This window comes from Oncorhynchus mykiss, chromosome 24 (assembly GCF_013265735.2).
Source record: "Oncorhynchus mykiss isolate Arlee chromosome 24, USDA_OmykA_1.1, whole genome shotgun sequence".
Lineage (NCBI taxonomy): Eukaryota > Metazoa > Chordata > Actinopteri > Salmoniformes > Salmonidae > Oncorhynchus > Oncorhynchus mykiss.
The window spans coordinates 11,900,147-11,925,448 of NC_048588.1; the positions used below are offsets into that span (position 1 = coordinate 11,900,147).

At 40.3% G+C, this 25,302-nt stretch overlaps 1 protein-coding gene across 6 annotated transcripts in view; it reads left to right on the forward strand.

Annotated features, from left to right (window-relative positions):
* LOC118944024 (alpha-2-macroglobulin-like) overlaps window positions 1-24,229 on the forward strand; it is a 39,502-nt gene extending 15,273 nt beyond the window's left edge. For 2 of the 6 annotated variants that reach the window (XM_036961398.1, XM_036961402.1), the window contains exons 14-36: window positions 2,832-2,977; window positions 3,570-3,719; window positions 5,241-5,393; window positions 5,603-5,690; window positions 9,521-9,692; window positions 12,807-12,870; window positions 12,969-13,130; window positions 13,303-13,429; window positions 13,558-13,679; window positions 13,767-13,818; window positions 13,897-13,980; window positions 14,119-14,295; window positions 15,216-15,291; window positions 15,509-15,665; window positions 15,824-15,898; window positions 16,037-16,199; window positions 18,254-18,444; window positions 18,720-18,935; window positions 19,125-19,249; window positions 20,523-20,613; window positions 20,755-20,823; window positions 23,691-23,796; window positions 23,899-24,229. In XM_036961398.1, coding sequence (XP_036817293.1) covers window positions 2,832-2,977; window positions 3,570-3,719; window positions 5,241-5,393; window positions 5,603-5,690; window positions 9,521-9,692; window positions 12,807-12,870; window positions 12,969-13,130; window positions 13,303-13,429; window positions 13,558-13,679; window positions 13,767-13,818; window positions 13,897-13,980; window positions 14,119-14,295; window positions 15,216-15,291; window positions 15,509-15,665; window positions 15,824-15,898; window positions 16,037-16,199; window positions 18,254-18,444; window positions 18,720-18,935; window positions 19,125-19,249; window positions 20,523-20,613; window positions 20,755-20,823; window positions 23,691-23,796; window positions 23,899-23,939 — 2,807 coding nt within the window. In that variant the 3' untranslated portion in view covers window positions 23,940-24,229. Of the gene's footprint in view, window positions 1-2,831; window positions 2,978-3,569; window positions 3,720-5,240; window positions 5,394-5,602; window positions 5,691-9,520; window positions 9,693-12,806; window positions 12,871-12,904; window positions 13,131-13,302; window positions 13,430-13,557; window positions 13,680-13,766; window positions 13,819-13,896; window positions 13,981-14,118; window positions 14,296-15,215; window positions 15,292-15,508; window positions 15,666-15,823; window positions 15,899-16,036; window positions 16,200-18,253; window positions 18,445-18,719; window positions 18,936-19,124; window positions 19,250-20,522; window positions 20,614-20,754; window positions 20,824-23,690; window positions 23,797-23,898 lie in introns of all 6 variants that reach the window. The other 4 variants (XM_036961399.1, XM_036961403.1, XM_036961400.1 and 1 more) reach the window with 3 other exon arrangements.
* The last annotated feature ends 1,073 nt before the right edge of the window (window positions 24,230-25,302 follow it).

Here is a 25,302-nt window from a genome sequence, read left to right on the forward strand (position 1 = left end):
TCAACTTCTGAAAAGTGACTCAAAACAATAATGCACACATTTTCCTTCTAAAAGACAAACAATTTTCTCCGTTACCCCCAGTCACAACATAATTTCCGTGGCGACCAAAAGTGCCTTGCGAGTGATGTCATCAACAAGCGCTCAACCTCGGCCCAATCCGTAACGACTTTCAATTAATTGTAAATAATTGTTGGTTGTCTGCAACAACAGTAGTATGGGTTCGATAAACCAAACCTAATTTATCACATCTGTTCAAATCTTGAATTATAATTTACAACACCAACCAATATCTCTAAATTCGCTAATTTTATAAAAACATTTCGATGGGCATAAATCGTAATTGTCTCTTCGTTATTTTTAGAATTCAGTTTGATTTAAGTAACTGTTTCGTCTTTGACTTAGCATTTTAATTACGACTCTATTCCCAATACGTTATTCACTTGTCTAATTAAAACTCCTAATAATCAATACTCGAGTGTACCCCTTTAAGACATCTTGTCTCTGGTAACAGGGACCCAAACTTTTACTACAACAACGAAACCTAATAATTATGATAATCCCTTCGCATCATTTATTTTAAATCTCTCTATGTTTCATGTAACTCATTCAGTCTATCTTCAAAGTGTCGTCCCAAAATATTTTATACACTGCCATACACTCAAACCACTGTGATAAACGTGCACTGTCCCTTTAAGATAAGACATTTACTTGTTCCCCGTAATGAAAACAGATAGTGTTTTTAGAATACGTTAACTTCTTGTTCGAATTCACTGGCGTTACCTAACCAAAAATCAATACTCGGGAAAACAATCACAACTTTTTACGATTCAACTATTCTTACCTATTTTATAGTCCAAAGTGTTGCACTATATAGCCCCATTGAATGCCTAGCAATTCCGTTGCTAGCTGTAGCATCTTTTCAGACTATCCTTAAAAAAGCTATAATGCATGCATTTTCCCTCTAAATGCCACAACCCATTTTCTCTGTTTAAATTTATCGTATATCCGTCGATTCATAAAAATATAACATCCTGGTTATCGTATCTCTCCGTTATTCCCTACATTTAACTTTAGGTGACTTTTCTGTCTGACGATGTGTGTGTCTCTTTAATGGAAACCTTATCAATAGCTTTGACTGTTGAATCAGATATTAGGTCTTACCTTACAACTATAAGCCCAGGGGTTGTAAATCCCTAGTTAATATCTTATTTTCCGGTTGTGTCAGAGGGCTTTTAAAGAACGCTAATAATTGTAATCTCACGCCACTATCTCTTAGGCTTCCCTCTCGCATGGAACCTCTTGTCTATAGATTTGGCTTTTATCCCATTCCTTTAGATTTTGGTTCCCTCTCCTCCTTATTTGGATATTTCAGTAGTATTTGTTGAATCGGAACGATGATCAATACTGCCACAATTCAAATGACCATTCCAGTTATCTTGAGCATTCCCTTCCTGTCTCCCCACGCCTAGTATTTGTACAAGATCACCGTCCTATCCCCCAGCTCCTATTTAATATCCCGTCTTAATCTCGGGCGAATATGCCTCTCATGATTAAGTTTAGTTTATCTACGGTAGTGCACATTACCACAGGTTATTTTTTAACCTGCTCAGTGTATATCGGTTATACAAAACCCTGTGGGAATAGCAAAGCTCCCATTATTGGGGGTGGCAGGGTAGCCTAGTGGTTAGAGCGTTGGACTAGGTTTTGCATACAAATCTGTCGTTCTGCCCCTGAACAGGCAGTTAACCCACTGTTCCTAGGCCGTCATTGAAAATAAGAATTTGTTCTTAACTGACTTGCCTAGTTAAATAAAGGTAAAAAAATGATGAATTCTGAAAATTTTAGAACATTAATCAAAGAACTCAAATCCCCACAGAATCGAGAATATAGGCTACTAACCTTGCCGCCGACTGGGAAAAGCATTGTTCGTTGGATCTAGTCACCGTACCTGCCGTCTGGGGTGTATACCGGCCTGTTTTTAACCTCAATTCAGGGGCCAGGTCTTTAATAACGGGACCAGACCCGCTCGTGCACGATTTCTCCGGCGTACGACCTCCAGATGGCAGAGACGGGTATTTTAGATCCCGGTTCGAGGGACCAATTATTGAAGGAATTTAATTCCTCTGTTTTAATTCCCAATTAAAATGAAACACTCTCAATTCATAAGAATTTGTATGACCCTTATTTTATAGACATAAACAGAGCCCGGTCTTAAAGTCAAATAGCAGCCTTTATTCACGAGAGTACTGCTCCTTACACATTTTACTACAGGTTATAAACTGAAAATGACGTCAGCGTTTTCTAAATGTTCCGTCTCTTCTTGACACTGGTAGAAAGGCTCTATAGTTCTCAAGAGTTCCCTCCTCGCCTAGAGCCAAGGTCAGCCAGTGTAGATAAGCATTCTAGTCAGTCTGGAGATATAGTTAATTCATTTCTGCCAAGGAACAGACTGTCATTGATCTCATTCTTGATTATTTGCACACATTATATTCAGAACTAAGATTAAAGAGAAAGTTCATACATATACAGTAACATAATAGTATTCTGATTAGTACATATACAGTAACATAATATTATTCTGATTAGTACATATGCAGTAACATAATAGTATTCTGATTCATCAGGCCTGGTTGAAATGTATACATAATTAGTCATCATTGATAAAAATTCCCTTAACATCGGTGTATGCTTTCTTTGAGTTTGGCTTCACACCGATTAAGATAAAGTGTAAGGTGACTATTGCATAATCTGTTTTCAGCCATAATCCGTTTAATATCGAATTATTACGGTGCATGTAAACGTACTCAGTGTGATATGCTCTTGCTTTGCAGTAACTGAGGGTGAAGTCACCTTGAAGTTGGCCGTGGTTCCAGAGATGACGCCGTTGGTACAGGTCCTGGTGTACAGTATGCTACCCAGCGAGGCTATAATCGCCCACAGCATGAACTTCCCCTCTGAGAAATGCTTCAGACACAAGGTGTGTGTGTGTGTGTGTGTGTGTATGTATGTGAAAAATATGGGTTGTTTATGAATTCGAAGAACCAATAAAAAAACGTAGGTGCTGGATTTTAGACTGGAAGCAGGTGTCCGTTCAGAACACGAGCAGGAAGCAGTAGTTCTAGTTCTAGGGTTTAATGAAGATCCACACACAGAAATACAACACCACCCTCTCTGATACTAACGTTAATTGTGGTTTTGTAAAAGAAAGTATAGGAGAACTTAGGCTATAGCACAGTATGGGAAAAATATGCCTATTTGCATGTCAACAAACTAAACTGGACCCAAACACATACTAGATGCACAAATAAACAATGGAGCAATGTAGAAAGATCAACACATTATAAAACATAATAAGCATGAGCGACCTACAACCGAAAATTGCCTAGCACCACAGACAAAAGCTAACACATGCTAATCGCTAATAAGCATGCTAAATAGTAATGCATTCCCGACGACAATGCTCATGCTGACGCTAAAGGGAGTACACAAGCTAGCTAGCGACCATTTTAACACAAATGGTACATATTTACAACAGACACTAAAGGTGTATCATGTATCCTGTGTGCCAGGTGTTTGTGGAGTTCTCACCCTCAAAAGCAGTCCCAGGGGAGGAGAACACCCTGCAGCTCTCGGCCCAGCCCGGCTCCCTCTGTGGCCTCAGTGCTGTGGACAAGAGTGTTCACATCATGGAACCAGGGAAGAGGCTGGATGCTAACAAGGTAACAGAGCTTACTGAAGTGAATGTCAACAGTCATACCACCATATAAACAGCTTTTGTGGTGCTGGCCACAACAACCAGCTTCAGGGGAATAAGAAGTGACTACAGCAGATATGGAGTGGGTCTGTTCACAGTGGGCCATTTGGTGTGCTGGAAAGCATATCCATATTGGTACTTAAAGTGGAAATGTGAGTTATAGATCTACGTGAATGCAAGTCTAAGAAGCAGTATATCTGTTCTGTGTGCTATTTCTTTTTTACTTTTGGTTTTGTACATTATCTTCAAACAGCTGAAACACCAATATTTCACAGTGGTTTAGATGGTACAATGATTCTCTACACTATACTCACATGAGTCAGCGGCATACACTACCGTTCAAAAGTTTGGGGTAACTTAGAAATGTCCTTGTTTTTGACAGAATCACTTTTTTGTCCATTAAAATAACATCAAATTGATCCGAAATAGAATGTAGACATTGTTAATGTTGTAAATGACTATTGTAGCTGGAAACGGCAGATTTTTTTTATGGAATATCTACATAGGTGTACAAAGGCCCATTATCAGCAACCATCACTCCTGTGTTCCAATGACACGTTGTGTTAGCTAATCCAAGTTTATCATTTTAAAAGGCTAATTGATCATTAGAAAACCCTTTTGCAATTATATTTGCACAGCTGAAAACTGTTGTGCTGATTTATTTATTTATTTTTATTTCACCTTTATTTAACCAGGTAGGCTAGTTGAGAACAAGTTCTCATTTACAACTGCAACCTGGCCAAGATAAAGCATAGCAGTGTGAACAGACAACAACACAGAGGTACACATGGAGTAAACAATAAACAAGTCAATAACACAGTAGAAAAAAAAGCAATAAAACGTGTCTTCTTTAGACTAGTTGAGATTGAGAATCTGTAGCATCAGCATTTGTGGGTTTGATTACAGGCTCAAAATGGCCAGAAACAAAGGACTTTCTTCTGAAACTCATCAGTCTATTCTTGTTCTGAGTATTGAAGGCTATTCCATGCGAGAAATTGCCAAGGAACTGAAGATCTCGTACAAAGCTGTGTACAACTCCCTTCACAGAACAGCGCAAACTGGCCCTAACCAGAATAGAAAGGAGTGGGAGGCCCCGGTGCACAGCAAGAGGACAAGTACATTAGTGTCTAGTTTGAGAAACAGACGCATCACAAGTCCTCAACTGGCAGCTTCATTAAATATTACCCGCAAAACACCAGTCTCAACGTCAACAGTGAAGAGGCGACTCCGGGATGCTGGTCTTCTAGGCAGAGTTCCCCTGTCCAGTGTCTGGATTCTTTTGCCCATCTTAATATTTTATTTTTATTGGCCAGTCTGAGATATGGCTTTTTCTTTGCAACTCTGCCTAGAAGGCCAGCATCCCGGGGGTTGCCTTTTCACTGTTGACATTGAGCATTTCTTATTAGACAAGTCCAAGTAGTCACTGCCTTCTGTTTGGTGCCCAATGAACAAGGTCATTTCACGTCTCCTTATTATCTCATTCCAGATATTTGATTTGTTACCAGTCAAGGAGACAACACACATTCCCTACGAGCTTGAAGATCCAGTGTCATGTTTACGTGTAAGACCAAGGAGATATGTAATACCATACCCAGATGGACCAACTGACAGACAAAATGAACCTTTTGAAGTTTTTCAGGTAACTTCTGCCTTGTTTTCTCTTAACTTGAAGCCTGTTTTCACCTCTCATAAGAATCAGTTACCATTCCGTTACCATGCATTCATCTTCTTAAATTATACATTTCTAAAATAGCCTTTTTGAGGCAAAAAATACATATAGAATAGAAAAATTAAACGGAGACATTCATTAATATTGAACTCTCTTGTTTGTGATTCTGATATTTCTAGAACCTAGGACTGAAGCTGGCAACTAACTTGGTTATAAAAGTACCTTCCTGCCTAAGTTACAAGGGGAAAGAGTACCATCGCCCCTATGGTGAGATGTCCTCCTTACCACGTCTTTGGTGAATCTTGGGAAATGTATGGTTTTTGTTATTCTAACATAGCTTGTGTTAGGTTCTAAACAACAGAGTAAAAACGGACAACTATGAAAAGCTCAAGCTAAGTTTCAGCCATAGGGTCAGACAGCTGAACAGACAAAGACATAGTCACACAAATCAAATCAAACTTTATTTATCACATGTGTCGAATACAACAAGTGTAGACCTTACCGTGAAATGCTTACTTGCAAGCCCTTAACCAACAGTGCAGTTCAAGAAGAGTTAAGAAAATATTTACCAAATAAACTAAAATAAAAAATGATAAAGTAACACAATAACATAACGATAATGAGCTATATACACAGGGTACCGGTACCGAGTTAGTGTATGCGGGTACAGGTTAGAGGTAATTTATACATGTAGGTAGGGGTGAAGTGACTATGCATAGATAATACGCAGCGAGTAGCAGCAGTGTACCAATCAGATGGGGGGGTCAATGTAATAGTCCGGTGGCCAATTGATTAATTGTTCAGCAGTCTTATGGCTTGGGGGTAGAAGCTGTTAAGGAGCCTTTTTGGTCCTAGACTTGGCACTCCGGTACCGCTTTCTGTGCGGTAGCAGAGAAAAGTCTATGACTTGGGTGACTGGAGTCTCTGACAATTTTATGGGCTTTCCTCTGACACCGCCTATTATATAGGTCCTGGATTGCAGGAAGCTTGGCCCCAGTGATGTACTGAAGATGCCGAGAAGTTGCCATACCAGGCGGTGATGCAACCAGTGCTTTCGATGGTGCAGCTGTAGAACTTTTTGAGGATCTGGGGACTCATGCCAAATCTTTTCAGTCTCCTGAGGGGGAAACGGTTTTGTCATGCCCTCTTCACGACTGTCATTGTGTGTTTGGACCATGATCAATCGTTGGTGATGTAGACACCAAGGAACTTGAAACTCTTGACCTGCTCCACTACAGCCCCGTCGATGTTAATGGGGGCATGTTCAGCCCCCTTTTCTTGTAGTCCATGATCGGCTCCTTTATCTTGCTCACATTGAGGGAGAGGTTGTTGTCCTGGCACCAGTTCTCTGACGACCTCCCTATAGGCTGTCTCATCGTTGTGATCAGGCCTACCACTGTTGTGTCATCAGCAAACTTAATGATGGTGTTAGAATCGTGTTTGGCCACGCAGTCGTGGCTGAACAGGGAGTACAGGAGGGGACTAAGTACACACCTCTGAGGGGCCCCAGTGTTGAGGATCAGCGTGGTGGATGTGTTATTGCCTACCCTTACCACCTTGGGGTGGCCCATCAGGAAATCCATGATCCAGTTACAGATGGAGGTGTTTAGTCCCAGGGTCCTTAGCTTAGTGATGAGTTTTCATGGACACAATGGTGTTGAACGCTGAGCTGTAGTCAATGAACATCATTCTCACATAGGTGTTCCTTTTTTTCCAGGTGGGAATGGGCAGTGTGGAGTGCGATTGAGATTGCTTCATCTGTGGATCTGTTGGGGCGGTATGCGAATTGGAGTGGGTCTAGGGTATCCGAGAGGATGCTGTTGATGTGAGCCATGACCAGCCTTTCAAAGCACTTCATGGCTACCGACGTGAGTGCTACAGGTGGTAATCATTTAGGCAGCTTACCTTCGCTTCCTTGGGCACAGGGACAATGGTGGTCTGCTTGAAACATGTTGGTATTACAAACTCAGTTAGGGAGAGGTTGAAAATGTCAGTGATGACACTTGTCAGTTGGTCAGTGCATGCTTTGAGTACACGTCCTGGTAGTCCATCTGGACCCGCTGCTTTGTGAATGTTGACCTGTTTAAAGGTCTTGCTCGCATCGGCTACTGAGATCGTTACCACACAGTCATCCGGAACAGCTGGTGCTCTCGTGCATGCTTCAGTGTTACTTGACTCGAAGCGAGCATTAACAGCATTCAGCTAGTCTGGTTGGCTCGCGTCACTGGGCAGCTCGAGTCTGGGTTTCCCTTTGTTGTCCGTAATAGTTTTCAAGCCTTGCCACATTCGACGAGCGTCAGACCCGGTGTAGTAGTATTCAATCTTAATCCTGCATTGACGCTTTGCTTGTTTGATGGTTCGTCTGAGGGCATAGCAGGATTTCTTATAGGCGTCCGGATTAGTGTCCCGCTCCTTGAAAGCGGGACTCTACAGTCCTGTAGAGTAGCATCTGCGCCATCTGACCACTTCCATATTGACCGAGTCACTGGTACTTCCGGCTTTAGTTTTTGCTTGTAAGCAGGAATCAGGAGGATAGAAGTATGGTCAGATATGGCAAATGGAGGGCGGGGGAGAGCTTTGTATGCATCTCAGCGTGTGGAGCAAAGGTAGTCTAGAGTTTTTTTCCCCCCCTCTGGTTGCACATGTAACATGCTGGTAAAAATGTGTTAAAACTGATTTAAGTTTGCCTGCATTAAAGTCCCCGACCACTATGAGCACCGCTTCTGGGTGAGCATTTTCTTGCTTGCTTATGGCCTTATAGTTGGTTGAGTGTGGTCTTAGTGCCAAGATCAGTCTGTGGTGGTAAATAGATGGCTACGAATAATACAGATGAGAACTCTCTTGGTAGATAGTGTGGTCTACAGCTTATCATAAGGTACTCTACCTCAGGCGAGCAATACGTTAAGACCTTAATATTAGACATCGCGCACCAGCTGTTAATGCCAAAAAGACACACACCCCTACCCCTTGTCTTACCAAAAGTAGCTTCTCTGTTCTGCCGGTGCAGAAGTGAAACATAATATATTATAGTTCTTAATGTCCCGTTGGTAGGATAATCGTAATCATAGGTCATCCATTTTTATTTTCCAAAGATTACATGTTAGCAAGAAGAATTGATGGAATTGGGAGTTTACTCGCTCGCCTACGGATTCTCAGATGGCAACCTGATCTGCGTCCTCTTTTCCTCTGTCTTTTCTTCATGCAAATGACGGGGATCTCGGTCTGTTCCCAGGAGAGCAGTATATCTTTCTCGTTCGACTCGTTAAAGGAAAAAGTGTCTTCCAGTCCGTGGAGAGTAATCCCAGTTCTGATGTCTAGAAGTTATTTTTGGTCATAAGAGAAGGTAGCAGCAACATTATGTACAAAATAAGTTAAAACATAAGTTACAAACGCGAAAAAATGAACGAAATCGCACAATCAAATCAAATCAAAGTTTATTTGTCACGTTCGCCGAACAGTGAAATGCTTACTTACAGTCTCTAACCAATAGTGCAAAAAAGGTATTGGGTGAACAATAGGCAAGTAAAGAAATAAAAACAACAGTAAAAAGACACTGAAAAATAATAGTAGTGAGACTATATACAGTAGCGAGGCAATAAAAGTAGCGAGGCTACACACAGACACCGGTTAGTCGGGCTGATTGAGGGCATGTAAAACGTCAGACATCCTCTTCGGCACCACAAGCATTGGTATTTAACCCTTCCTCCTATGCTGTGTCCTTACACATCGGAACAGCCAGTTGCTAGACAGAACTTTAGTGATATCTGTTCTTACTCAATTCATCTGACCTGATCTCAGCCCAAATACCTCACTCCTCCCCAACTCACGGCTGTCCTGTTGACTTGTACCAGACTGTGGCCCTTCTCCTTCCCATGGGATTCCTGATGTCTAACAATAACATATTCTCACAGAATGGAAATGTTCTACATTCCCCTCTCTCCCTCAGTGATATGGATATTTCATGTTTTCAAGTTTAGAAGTCAGAACCCATCACCTGATTAAACCAGTCCGAACACTCTACGCATCACCGTTGAAAGCGGCATTCAGTCTGGTTTGACCAGGCTGATTCTAACATGAGAATGACTGTTTTGTTTTAGAAGTATCCTACAGACAATACTCCGATCCTATAGCCGTGTACAGCCTTCTGGGTCAAGCTGGACTTGGTGGAGTACCCGGTGATGGATTTAGTGCCGCTCCAGCTCCACCACCCATACAGACAGTTCGTACGTTCTTCCCCGAGACATGGATATGGGATCTTGTGGAAGTTGGGTAAGAGCACTGCACAGTGAGGCTGTTGCCTTATAGATTGGATGGCAGGACATCACAAAAATAATGCTTGTGCATTGTTGAGGCAGAAGGCTGTGTTATGTTATCATTCTGAACGGTCAGATAATTAGCAACAATGACAAGATGCTGCCATGTGGGGAATAGTCGGTGGCTCGTTTTAGCTCGTTGTATCTTGTTATTGATACCATGTTTTGAGTCATGTCATGTCTATGCTAATATGGCAAAAATTCTTTAGCTAGCCTGTTAAGTCTACCCCCTCCTTTTTCGAACATTCTGTTAAAAATCGCGCAACATTTCAGCGTCCTGCTACTCATGCCAGGAATATAGTATATGCATATGATTAGTATGTGTGGATAGAAAACACTCTGAAGTTTCTAAAACGGGTTAAATCACGGCTGTGACTATAACAGAGCGTGTGTTTCATCGAAAAGCGCAAGAAAAACTGGTCACTGAAAACTGAAAAAAATATCCATGCGCCACTTGCATGTATTGTTTAAGGGACACCAAATTAAATAGGGCAGAGATTGCAATTCCTACAGCTTCCACACGATGTAGCCAAAAACGTAATTTTCATTGACAAAAATCCTTTGTTTTATGACAAATAGATCCTTCATTCCATCCAGCATACAGCAATCCATTTTGGGAGAGAGAAAAAGGGACATTGTTTTCTTGAGTAGCTGCAATTGAATACAGATCGCCCAGTGATCAATTTGATCGCTTATTAACGTTTACAAATACCTAAAGTTGGGTTACAAAAGTAGGTTGAAGTGTTTTGTCAAAGAATATAGGCAACTTATATAATTTTTAAAAATGACGTTGCGTGTTGGAAGAGAGCTTTTTTCCTGAACCAGACAGGCTATACAAATGGATATTTTGGGCATACATGGACGGATTTAATCGGGAAAAAGACCCAATTGTGATGTTTATGGAACATATAGGAGTGCCAACAAAGAATATCATCAAAGGTAATGAATGTGTTATATTTTATTTCTGCGTTTTGTGTAGCGTCGGCTACGCTAATTATTTTATTTACGTCCCCTTCAGGTATATTGGGGTGTTGCATGCTATCAGATAATAGCTTCTCATGCTTTCGCCGAAAAGCATTTTAAAAATCTGACTTGTTGGCTAGATTCACAACGAGTGTAGCTTTAATTCAATACCCTGCATGTGTGTTTTAATGAACGTTTGAGTTTTAACGAGTACATTTAGCATTTAGCGTAGCGCATTTGCATTTCCAGGTGCCTAGTTGAGACGTCTGCGTCTCAAGTAGGATCAACAGGCTAGCTAACCAACAACTGTAACGATGCATTTGAGATACAACAAGTTCTCATTGTACAAATGTATTTACGTTTTCAATAAACATTTGGAGGCAAAATATAGTTTACTTGTTGTCAACAATCTAAGCCAACACCGTCTGCTTTGCCCCATAGTTGCGTACGTGTCGGTTTTGTTGCAAAACAACCAACCCGCCTATATCAAAACATACATTAGTGGTCCAGATTAGGAACCTGTACCTCATTAAACTGCAGTACAGAGTAGGGGTGCGTGGTGTAAATTTATACATGTTTTACATTCAACATCACTCCGTAAAGGGAAATCTAGTATTCTTTCTACCAAAGATATCTTCATATATTTCAGGATGTTGTGTATCCCTGGAAATAATCAGAATTAATGTAAACATTAGAGTATTGAAAGCAAAGCTTGTCCCCCAAAAAATGTTCTCTTGGCACAATTTACCCCACAGTACAGGGTAAGTAAGCTGCCTACACATTTCTGTACTGAACAAAATATTACCACTACCTTTTTAAAACCATAGCTAGGTTTCCCTCCGATTGGGGACAGATTTCCATGCAAATATTTAAAAAACTCTGCATAAAAACAACATGCATATTTGCCCACCAGAGATGTTTCCATCAAATGTACTATATGATGAGATTATTATGGACATTATTTTTATTTGTCAAATGACGGCCAAGCATCGATCATCATGTCACCAGAATAAAACCCTCAATATTTATTGTAAAAGAGCATCAACCTCATCACCATTTTATGAAGTTCTTCATAATTTATTTCATCTGTAGCCTAATACTTTCCCTAGTCGTAGTGGGAGGACCGCATGATTCCAAGTTTTACTTAGATATGATGGTTATTATATCAATATTTGTGCATAAAAGCGTTTCTACCGCCATTTCTCGCATAATTTGTTTTACTGACACAAAAAGGTCCCACCTTGTCTAGCATATTTATTGGGGTCAACAATTGAACATTTTTACAGACAAATGATCTGTTTCCATCAGGCCATACATTTTTTTATCCGACGTACTTTATGCGCGCAAGACTGTTGGATGGTAACTTGGTTCATATCTCTCTATTTCCGAAACACAATTCAACACAAACACAACAGCTTTGTCTTTTAAGTGTTTTAAGCATTTTTTAACACAAGTATAAAACCTAACAAACGCTTTGTACTTTAAAAAAAAGAACACTTTTAACACAGGCCAGGCCTGTTACGTCATATCCCAGCGATAACCTCTTGCATTAAGGGTTGGGCGGATTACTTGAAAAATGTAGTCCGTTACAGTACTTGAAAAATAAATTCATCAGCAATGTAATCGATTACTCAAAATGAGTAACGTAATCCGATTGCCTTTTAATTACTTTTGGATTACTTTCACTCCTAACACCAGATATTTTAAAACGTTTAAAAACATTAATCTAATACAGCATTATTTTATTTATTAATGTGAGTATTTCCAAATTGGGAACTAGTGTGCTATCTATTCGATGTAGCTTGTAGAGACCCCAAATTATGTATAGAACAATCTTAATTATCTGCTTTAGATACAAGGATCATGAAACCTATAACACAATAAATTAATATCTGTTTTTTGGACATAAGTTGCTTGCCACTTTTTCCATGTGGTTTCTTCCTTTACAGACTCCATCAAATGATTACTTCTTACTAAATATTTGGTCAAATTATACATTTTGTGTATGGGTTCCTAGAAACAAGTGTGCCTCAATTTACCCATTTGGCTAAATGTTTCTATTTTCACTTAGTGGCTTTCTGTTTGACCTTTGACTTCTTTATTACAGGGAATCTGGAACACTAGACATTCCCCTTACAGTCCCAGACACCATCACCACCTGGGAGACAGAGGCATTCTGTTTGAACTCTGACCTCTGTATTACAGGGAGTCTGGATCAGCAGACGTGCCCCTTACAGTCCCAGACACCATCACCACCTGGGAGACAGAGGCATTCTGCCTGGCCCCTGGCGGCTTCGGTCTGGCTCCTCCTGTGGAGATCACTGTCTTCCAGCCTTTCTTCCTAGAGCTCACCCTGCCCTACTCCATCATCCGTGGAGAGCATTTTGAGCTGAAGGCCACTGTGTTCAACTACCTGTCCAAATGCATCATGGTACGGCACTGCATCATGATCATTTCTTGAGTTGTTTCATGAGTTTCTCAAGTTGTATAAAATGTTGTGTTTTGTTGCAGTTTGCCTAGTCAGTGTTTATTTATTTTTTATTACACCCAGTGTATCAGTCTTGGGTTTTCCATGTTGTCTTACAAGTGTTCCTCTTGGGCAGGTTTCTGTGACTCCGGCTCCTTCCTTAGACTACACTCTCACACCCCTGAATGATGTCCAGTATTCATCATGCTTGTGTGCCAATGGACGAAAGACCTTCAGTTGGACAATGGCACCCTCTGTCCTGGGTAAGTCACCAGTCTCCATTCAACTGTTCAAACAGCTGAATGGATGTTAATCTGAGTTGTGTACTCTCAGTCACCGTATTGGATGTTGTGTAACCTGTGTTGTGCTCTGTTTGTCAATGTGTGTGTAGGGGATTTGAATGTGTCCATTAGTGCAGAGGCTGTCCAGTCCCACACTGCATGTGACAATGAGATTGTGAACGTACCAGAGAGAGGACGTATCGACACAGTTACAAAGAGCCTGCTAGTGAAGGTATGTAGTCTACTGCTGTTATGGAACTTACTGATGTACAGATACCATCTAGTGCCTTTGACTGAAAACAATCTCCTCTCCTCTCAGGCAGAGGGAACAGAGAAGACCGACACCTACAACTGGTTGCTGTGTCCAACTGGTCAGTAATGCATGAATGTTGAATGTTCACTTTGATTGAACTGATCATCTCCATTCATCTTATCATCTGTGTCCACAGGAGAAACTCTGACAGAGGAGGTGGAACTGCAACTCCCCAAGAATGTGGTAGATGGGTCTGATCGAATTTCTCTCTCAGTCCTGGGTAATATACCATTGTATCATTTAGAGGTGTAGTGAGTTTTTTGAGGCGTAGTGGTGGGAAAAACAACCCTTCTCCAGCGAATAATGCTGCTGTTTGCTAAAGAGGTCAGTCTTACAGAAGTCCCATGTTTCTCTGTAGGGGACATCCTGGGTCGGGCCCTCAAGAACCTGGATGGACTGCTGCAGATGCCGTATGGGTGTGGAGAGCAGAATATGGCCCTCCTCGCCCCCAATATCTACATACTCGAGTACCTGAGGAACACAGAGCAGCTCACTCCAGCAATTCGAGACAAGGCTAACAAGTTCCTCACTAGTGGTAAGAGTCCCTCAACATATAGATCGTATTGATTAGACACCAAACGGAAGAAAACTGACTGAAACAGGGCTGGATTTGTCCAATCAGAAGCTTTTTTTTTTTTTTAATTGAATAACATTTTTTTACGTTTCACCACAGTGTGCCCTAATGACTGTGACCCTGCTATCATGTAAATTATAGAGCTCCAGCAGAGATGACATCACAGTGTCTTATCGACAGTGCATCACTGACCCAGCACATGTAGGGACTTCGGGATGTTTTCCCACTGAAATAATTTGATCAGAGAATATTGAGGATGCATCCCAAATGGCACACCCAGGGTTGGGGAGTAACTGATTACATCTATAATCTGTTCCTTGTAATCTGATGACCAAAAAAAACAGTCACTGTAATCAGCTACCAGCTAAAATATTGTAATCAGATTACAGATACTTTTCAAAATCTAGATTATTGCCAATTTAAATTCAGAAAGAATGTTTGCTGAAAAACACATTGACACCTTCCTGTTTCCTCAATGACATTCAATTGAGCATTGAAAAGGCTGTTTAAGTTTGAGTTTGTTCCACCTGAGCATGTCTGACCACAAGTCACCAAATGTGTTTGATGGATACTTTATCTTCTATGCTTCTTAAGGGGAAAGTCATCCAAAAGTAACAAAGTAATTAGATTACGTTACTGAGTTTGGGTAATCCACAATTTACGTTACTGATGACAATTATGGACAGGTAACTAGTAACTGTAACGGATTACCTTTTAGAAAGTAATCTACCCTACCCTGTCTATTCCCTACATAGTGCACAGATTTATCCTGGCCAAAGTAGTGTACTATACAGGGAATAGGGTGCCATTTGGGGCAGACACTCAGTGACTATAAAAAACATTTGGTCACTTTATTGTTCACTCTAAAAACACACCGACAGGTTACCAAAGGCAGCTGAACTACAAGCATTTTGATGGTGCATACAGCACATTTGGACAAGGCTCGGGGAATACTTGGTGAGTATAGTGTTTTTCAACTACTGGTAAACACATTATAACTGTTTGTTTCAATTAAGTATTGACCAATCAAATGGCATTGTCTCTGACAGACCATGGATGTGACATCAGTTCAAATAAGCTGTCATTGCATGTAATGTCAAGCTCTAAGTCATGTTATTGACAACCTTATGTGGGTATTATGACGGGACATTCAAATCAAGTTCTCTTTCCTCAGGCTGACTGCTTTTGTCTTGAGATCCTTTGGCAAAGCACAGTCTTTCATTTATATTGACCCGGCGCAAATGAAAGAGCCCACGAGTTGGTTGGAAAGTCAGCAAGGCAAACATGGGTGTTTTGTCAGATTGGGGAAACTCTTTAATAACAGAATGAAGGTACTTATTGATATCAAATGTATAATGATAATAAACTGAAGGAAGATGGAAGAAGATGTAGTTGTGTGTCTCATCAGACCAGCCATGAAGTTGTGAATGATGCTTTCAACAGAATTGTAGTTTAATACACATTGTAGTATTTTGACATTGTTTTATAGGGTGGGGTGACTGATGAAGTCACACTGACGGCCTACATCACTGCTTCAATGCTGGAGCTCAACATGTCAGTGTCGGTAAGTAGCATCTCCACAAAATATTTTTTATCTGGAAATAGCCAAAGAAATAAGCATAAGAATAGGTGTTACCGTTAGCAGATCTGAGACCAGGCTAACATGTCTCTTAATGTGCTGCTCTGTTATTTTGTGCTCCAGGATCCTGTTTTGTACGGCAGTTTGTCTTGCCTGAAGAACTCCACCAGTGATTTGTCCAACACCTACACTACTGCTCTGCTGGCCTACACCTTTACCCTGGCAGGGGACATGGAGACCCGGGCCCAGCTTCTGCAGCACCTGGACACGGTCGCAATACGAGAGAGTGAGACATATCCTTTTTTTTGGGGGGGTAGATCAGCTTACAGATAGATTGTAGCTTCCATCAATGTAATTGTCTGCATTATTTCCAATCCCCTATATATTGTTTTGTAAATATATAAAGTACCAGTCAAAAGTTTGGACACACCTACTCATTCAAGGGGTTTTCTTTTTTTTGTTGTTATTTTCTACATTGTACAATAATAGTGAAGACGTCTTCAAAGCTGAGGAGTTCACTTCTAGTGGATCGTGTTGATACTAAGTAGAATGTAGAATAATAGTGAAGACATCAAAACTATGAAATAACACGTATGGAATCATGTAGTAACCAAAAAAGTGTTAAACAAATCTAAATATATTTTATATTTGAGATTCTTCAAAGTAGCCACCCTTTGCCTTCATGACAGCTTTGCACACTTGGCATTCTCTCAACCAGCTTCATGAGGTAATCACCTGGAATGCATTTCAATTAACAGGTGTGCCTTGTTAAAAAGTACATTTGTGGAATTTCTTTCCTTAATGTGTAGTTTTTTTAATCAATTAGTATATTTGAGTTTAACCACAGTATTTGTTGTATTATATGTTCTGTCTATTCTGGTGGTTTAAACTGAAATTGCAAACAACTTTCTATGGCTTGTGATATTGTGATATTTTGGAGATTTATTTCATTTTCAAATAACCGAAAGTGAGAGGTTGTAATCTGAATAAAGGGAATAGGCCATTATTGAACATGGGGTGAGACATCCTTACTAATCTGATAGAGAACCAGTTCGGAACAAAGTATAACTTTTGTATGACTGACTTTTACTGAGGATTGGCTTCCGTCTGGCCACTCTACCATAAAAGCCTGATTGGTGGAGTGCTGCAGAGATGGTTGTCTTTCAGAGTGACCATCGGTTTCTTGGTCACCTCCCTGACCAAGGCCCTCAGTTTGGCCGGGCAGCCAGCTCTAGGAAGGGTCTTGGTGGTTCCAAGCTTCTTCCATTTAAGAATGATGGAGGCCACTGTGTTCTTGGGGACCTTCAATGCTGCAGACATTTTTTTGGCACCCTTCCCCAGATCGGTGCCTCAACACAATCACGTCTTGGAGCTCTACAGACAATTCCTTCGACATCATTGCTTGGTTTTTGCTCTGACATGCACTGTCAACTTCGGGAACCTATTATAGACAAGTGTGTGTGCCTTTCCAAATCATGTCCAATCAATTGAATTTACCACTGGTGGAATACAATCAAGTTGTAGAAACATCTCAAGGACGGTCAATGGAAACAGAATGCATCTGAGCTCAATTTCGAGTCTCATAGAAAAGGGTCTGAATACATACATAAGGTATTTCTGTTTATTTTTAATAGATTTGCAAAAATGTCTAAACCTGTTTTCGCTTTGTCATTATGGGGTATTTTGTGTAGATTGCTGTAATGTAACAAAATTTGGAAAAGGTCAAGGGGTCTGAATACTTTCCGAAGCCAAAGTCTGGCTTGCCATTTCAAATAATATTGAATTTATTTTGCTAATAATTTTAAAGACAGGTCACTAGGTATAGGCAAGACCATAAGCAAATAGGTTAACTGGGATAATCAGGGTTATTTTTCCACAAATAGACAGGTATTTTCCTTTCCATGGTAGCAAGATCTTATCTATTTTTGCAAACTTTCTATAAACATTTATTTGAGTGAGAATTTCTTTCTTTCTGGATATGTATACCGAGTATATGTTTTTTAGTGGTTACTGGAGGTTGATCTGAAGAATGAGTTCCACATCATCGTCAGACCATTTTATTGGTAAACTACCCAGTAATGTAAAAGTTGTATTTTTTTAGGGATGAAATATGTAATATAGTTCACATAATTTGGTTGTAATCCAGAGAGGTTTGTGCTGTCTTGCCTTGATTGATATTACCTGGGCAATGGAGTAATCACAAAAGTGCAAACCATCCGCAAATCTGGCACATTAGTCTCAATTAAATTAGTATTTCAAAGAACTCAGGTGTCTGTCATATTATGTATAATGATGAATAAGCTAGGCTCTGTCTCTCTCTGTGTGTTCCTCATCCCTCAGGGGGTCTCCTGCACTGGACTCAGACCTCCTCAGAGACCTCAGCCTCCCTGGCAGTGGAGATCAGCTCCTACGTTCTGCTGGCTTCCCTCAGTGCCTCCCCTCTGTCTACCACTGACCTGGGCTATGCCTCCCACATCGTCAGGTGGCTGGTGAGGCAGCAGAACGCCTACGGAGGCTTCTCTTCCACACAGGTATACTTCCAAAACACATTTGGTCCGAAATGGCACCCTGTGCTGTGCACTAGTAATGAGGCATTATTACCTTGATTTCACCACAGGCATGTTATGTGCTTCTTGTCATGTCAAGCCAGGTGAAACTAACTTCCGCTGAAATGGAGGCAATAAATGATAATGAATGGATATGAGAAATAGCCACTCTTGAACTGAACTAATGTTTAAATGAACCTTTCTGTAAAATGGGATAGCTCCATTCATTTTGAACACATTTGTCTGTTGTTTGTGTTTAGGACACAGTGGTGGCCCTCCAGGCCCTGGCTCTCTACTCCACCAGGGTGTTCAGTAGAGAGGGCACCAGCACAGTGACAGTACAGTCTCCCAGTGGGGGACAGCACCTCTTCAATGTGAACCAAAACAACAAGCTTCTCTACCAGGAGAGTGCGCTGCAGGACACAGAAGGGAAGTACACGGTGGAAGTGAAGGGCAGTGCTTGTGCCTCAGTGCAGGTCAGTGAAGACACTCCTCCCAATCCTATTTGGCAAGATCTGATTTATATATTACTGTGAAGTCCAAACATTTAAGAAGCTTTGTCTGGCTTGATATCTAATTTATGAAAAGTTTAAAAAAATCAAGCTTGTAAAATGTATATTTTTAGACAACCTTGTTCCCCTGACCACTTCTTCCCTCTTTCCCAGGTGGCGCTCCACTACAACATCCCTACTCCTACTGACAGCACAACGCTCAGCATCCAGGTGAAGACAGAGGTGGACTGCAACAGCAACTCTTTGAGACCCAGAGTCACGCTGAACCTCGAGTCTCAGTAAGTAAGAATGAATGAAACATTTGCGTTTACTGAAGCTTTATTTCAAGCAGGTCATTGATGACACTCCAAAGTGTTATTATAGAGCATGTCTAAAAATGTTTTTGACCCAATTCTATTGGTGTTTTTATACCTACAGTGCCCTTCGTAATTATTGCGACTAAGAAACATGTTTTTCTTGTTTTGGCTCTATAATCCAAAAGTGTGGATTTGAAGTCAGGATATTTACAGGTTAAGTCAGGGTATTTACAGCACTTTTTGTACATAGTCCACCTATTTTAGGACACCAAAAGTATTGGGACAAATTCACTTATGTGTATTAAAGTAGTAAAAAATGAAGTACTTGGTCACATATTCACTCTACAAATTCGTTGGATGCATTTTCTGTTGGTTTCAGATTATTTTGTGCCCAATAGAAATGAATGGTAAATAATGTATTGTCATTTTGGAGTCACTTTTATTGGAAATAAGAATAGAACATGTTTCTAAAAACGTGCATATTAATGTGGATGCTACCATGATTACAGATAATCCTGAATGAATTGTGAATGATGATGAGTGAGACCGTTACAGACGCACAAATATCATACCCCCAAGACATGCTAACCTCTCACCATTACAATAACAGAAGAAAAAATGGGGGGGGGGGGGGGGGGGGGGGGTGATATTTTAGCATCTGTAACTTTTGTGTCTGTAATATAGATGTGTTTAGAAAAATATTATATTCTTATTTGTAATTAAAGTTACTCTAAAATGACACAATACATTTCTATTGGGCACAAAATAATATGGAACACAACCAAAACAAACAGCAAATGAATCCAACACATTTGTTGTGACAAGGTTGATGTAGTCATTATATGCTCTGAATATGGGACCAAATACTTAACTTTATACTACTTTAATACACATATGTACATTTATCCTAATAGCCTACATTTGGTCCCCTAAAATGGGGGAACTATGTAGAAAAAATGCTGTAATTTCCAAACGGTTCACCCGGTATGGATGCAAATACACTGAAATTAAAGATGACAGTCTGCACTTTAACCTCATAGTCATTGTTTGTTAAAAAAATGCTTCACTGTCCCAATAATTAGAGGGCACTATATGTATAGGTTATTTAATTTCTAGTTTGTACCTAACAGTAAGAAAACATATCAGGAAACCTGGTATTTTTATTGGTAAAATAATCAAAGTATCCATTCATTTGATTTTTACAAGCACTTGTCAAAATCAAACTTTGATCTCAGGGGCCTCTTTTCTTTCACAGATATTCTGGAAAGGAGCTGACCACCAATATGATTATTGTGGATTTGAAAATGCTGTCTGGATTTGCTCCAGACCCAGACTCTTTGGCGAGGGTAAGTTTTTTTTTGTCATAACATACTTTTATGGTGTTACCTGTGGCCTTTTTCCATGTATTGTAGCTCTTGCCTCTTTCACATGAAAATGAACTTTGTTGTCAATGCAAGATGAATAACATGTATGGCATGTCTTCACAGCTGAGGAGGTCATTTCAAGTGGATCGTGTTGATACTGAAGATGACCATGTGTTAATGTACTTGACAGAGGTGAGACCAAAACCAAAATATCCATTCTATCTACTTTGTACAACTCTTAGGGCAACATATGTCCATTGTTGTTGTCAAATTTGGTCAAGATCAGTAAATTTGGTTGTGAATTTTCTTTCACTTTGGAAATGTGATTGTTTTCAATTAAAATGGTCAATAAAATAATTGCTTCTTAGAAAATAGCAGATTCTCAAGCAAGAAAATACAGAGCAAGAAAGAGGTTAAACCTGCACAAAAAGTTTAATGTATTCGTTTTTGTTTTAGTGTATGTGTTCTCTCTCTCTTGGAAAATTTGGCAAGGATAGGAAAAAATCTAATATAAGGCAGCAAAATGTGCAAGGAGTGTGTAGACTTTCACTAGTGACTGTATATATATTTTGATGTACTTGTGGTGACAGTGCATTTGGAAAGTATTGACTTTTTCCACAGTTTATTACAGCCTTTTTTTCCTACCCTATAATGACAAAGAGAAAACAAGTTTTTAGAAAATGTTGCTAATTTATTAAAAACTTAAATACCTTATTAACATAAGTATTCAGACCCTTTGCTCTGAGACTCAAAATTGGAGCTCAGGTGCATCCTGTTTCTATTGATTATCCTTGAGATGTTTCTACAACTTGATTGGAGTCCACTTGTGGTAAATTCAATTGATTGGACATGATTTGGAAAGGCACACACTTGTCTATAGTAGGTTCCGCAGTTGACAGTGCATGTCAGAGCAAAAACCAAGCCATGAGGTCGAAGGAATTGTCCATAGAGCTCCGAGACAGGATTGTGTTGACGCACCGATCTGGGGAAGGGTACCAAAAAATGTCTGCAGCATTGAAGGTCCCCAAGACCACAGTGACCTCTTAATTGGCCACCTGGCCAAACTGAGCAATCGGGGGAGTAGGGCCTTGGTCAGGGGGGTGACCAAAAATCTGATGGTGACTCTGAAAGAACGCCAGAGTTCCTCTGTGGAGATGGGAGAACCTTCTAGAAGGACAACCATCTGTGCAGCACTCCACCAATCAGGCTTTTATGGTAGTAGCCAGACAGAAGCCACTCCTCAGTAAAAGGCACATTTCAGCCCTCTTGGAGTTTGCCAAAAGGCACCTAAAGACTCTCAGACCATGAGAAACAAGATTCTTTGGTCTGATGAAACCAAGATTGAACTGTTTGGCTAAGACTAAGAAGTCACTACAAAGTGATAATTATAACAATTGAAATGCTAATCCTTTGCACATGAATGCTCACTCATTCGGGAACAATTGCAATCAATATATATATTTACGCTACGTGTGTCGTCTTGATCGCTGGTGAAAAGTTAATTTATTTTGTAGAATTGTCCATCTCTCTCCCTCTCTCTCTTGTTTGTGGTTAGAGGGTATTGTTCAGAGTGACATTTGTTATAGAATGGATGTTTCGGCGGTTGTCGTTCTTCACGTTCAATGATACCGAATTCCTACCTGCAGACTAGTAATTCAAATCAAAGACTTGTTCTTATTCTGTCGGTATCGATAGTCTAAGAGTTTAACCACGTGGTATGGTTAAAAGATTCAGCAATGGTCTACAACCTTTGTCCTCCTAATGGAGAAAAACATGGTCTGCAACCTTTAGCCATCTCGTAATTGAGGTAAGGTCGGTCTGCTGATCGAAAACCCGAGTGGGGTTTTTATTGGGAATGGCAGAAAAGGCTGTCCCAGGATGTCTGACCCTAACTGGGCTCAGGGGCGGTCCTCTGATTTAGTTCAAATCAAAAGGGAATTGTATTTTTCTTCATTTAAACAGTCCAAAATCATACAACACAATTATACAAACAGTATCATACTCACTCATTCATCTTATACAACAATTAGATGTAAACCTCATATCTGAGGCTATTATATAAACAGCGTTATGGTAATGTGGCCACACCGTCTCCCATGAGCTTTCCCAAGTTGTGACAAACGGACCAGTTCGTAGCTGGATTCTTCACCGATCTTTTATACTTTCTCCAGAACATGACATTTGTTCGTACCTCAAGTTCTGTGAGGTGGAAGGATTTCCTTTGTCCTCTATGAACGTTTACTCTCTCTCGACTATGTGTCCATGTGGAGATCCTCTCAGGAATTTACAACCTCTGACCACAGCAGCCTAGTTGAAGGAGGCAGGGAGAGGGGGATGGGGTTGCTATACCCAAAGAGGCCAACGTCATGACAAGTGGCTTTGGGACAAGTCTCTGAATGTCCTTGAGTTGCCCAGCCAGAGCCCGGACTTGAAGCCAATCAAACATATCTGGAGAGACTTGGTAATAGCTGTGCAGCCACACTCTCCATCCAACCTGACATAGCTTGAGAGGATCTGCAGAAAGGAACGGGAGAAACTCCCCAAATACAGGTGCGCCAAGCTTGTAGCGCCATACCCAAGAAGACTCAAGGCAGTAGTTGCTGTCAAAGGTGCTTCAACAAGTAAAGGGTCTGAATACACTTACACATTTATTCACATTAGTGTTTTCCCTGCCAAGATGTTTCCTTTCGTTTTAAGTTTGTTTCTTAAATCCTTTGTTGTTGTAATGAATTCTTTACAGCCACTTTCATCATATTTTACATAACTTGCTCTTGAAACCTACTCCTGCATTCATCCCAGTTATCAGCAACAGAGCAATTACAACTACAATAATACTGTCAATTAAAAAGTATATAACATAAACATGCAGTTGACATGGAGGCTATAGTGTAATGGAATGTTTTGCCATATGTGGTAGGTTTTGTGGGTAATACTATTAACACGCTGGGTGTCAAGTAGAGTGTTACTGAAACAGAAACTTCTGCTCAGAGCATTTCAATAATTGTGACCCAATATGTTTTTTTCGTGTTTAAAAAATAAATAATTTAATCTCTCGACAGTTACCATCACTATTGCCTTTGAAACACACCCTGGACATCATACGGGAGCTCCCAGTACAAAATCTAAAGCCAGCGGTGGTCAAGATCTACGACTACTACCAGCCGAGTAAGTTTAAATCTAACCTTCCCCAATATGTATTTTTCCCTCTCATTTTTAGTAACATTTAGTTCATTTACAGAGACTTACCTGTCTTATGGTTTTATTCAGGTGACCAGGCAGAGACAGAATATGTCTTCCCCTGCAAGTAGAGGTTACAAACTGGTGTCCTATTTGAAATCTAGAATTATTGGTGATGTTGAATTAGTCATTTTATTTAGCTGGCCTGACCCTTATACTATATGTAATATTCCTTTATTAATTGACCTAAATGCTGGCTATTGTTGTTAGAGAATTCTTTACATTCATTGTATATGCCGCTTTGAAGATGTAAGAAGAAAATTACATTAACAGAGGTCACACATGCAACCCTTGAGGCATCTTTCAAGCTCTAAAGTAAAGGATGTAAAATTACTGGAATTAAAGTTTTTAATGAAATCCCTATTCTTGAGCATTTTTTCCAGATCGTTTTGCGTGTAGGTTTTGATGTCACACTATGGCAAGAAATTAGTTCCAAGGTGTAGGCTCAGGAGACAAGGGGAATATTGAAAGGCTTTATGTAAGACAGTGAGTCTCTTCCTAGGCAATTAGTACCTGTGGGTGTACCTGTCCTATCCAACCATATCAAAGAGTGTTTTTGTTAAATTCCAGAGAGCTGCAATATGCTGTTCATCGTTGTTGCCAACTATACAAAGTTATTTAAATGTTTTTTCTCAATTTTGCTTAACTTTTGGTTCTCATATTTTTTCTTCCTCCATCTGTAATCATTGTGGACCCCCTGTAGTTCTCATCTTTTTTCTTCCTCCATCTGTTATCATCATGGACCCCCTGTAGTTCTCATCTTTTTTCTTCCTCCATCTGTTATCATCATGGACCCCCTGTAGTTCTCATATTTTTTTCTTCCTCCATCTGTAATCATCATGGACCCCCTGTAGTTCTCATCTTTTTTCTTCCTCCATCTGTAATCATCATGGACCCCCTGTAGTTCTCATCTTTTTTCTTCCTCCATCTGTTATCATCATGGACCCCTGTAGTTCTCTTTTATTTCTCATCAGGGAATGGGATCCAGGAAATCCACTCACTTTTAATTCCATCAACAAATGGCTTTCAAGGGGATGTGTCCTGTCCCGATCATACCCATAATGAGTTATGGCCAGTGGGGGGGGGGGGGGGGCTGTTTTGCATGTTATTTTTTTTCATACGTGTCACACCAGTTTGCAAACAATTTAAAAAATATATATATCATTGAGTTCATAAAGCCGCTTACAGGAAGCTTCCAAATGCAGGTGTTTCAGCCTTGCTCAGTGCTTTCTGTGGTGGTTGGGCAGGCCTGCAGAAAATAGTAGCATTGCACCGTGATTGGCTCAGTGTTCAGTCACTCATGGGGACACTACGTCACCCGCCTTTAAGGGTAGACATCAGGAATGTGAGCCCTTTGGGACCTGCCATAGACTTAGATTAGAAATGCCCTTCCAAGAAGGCTCAAGGTCATTGCACACAGATAAAATTACCTCA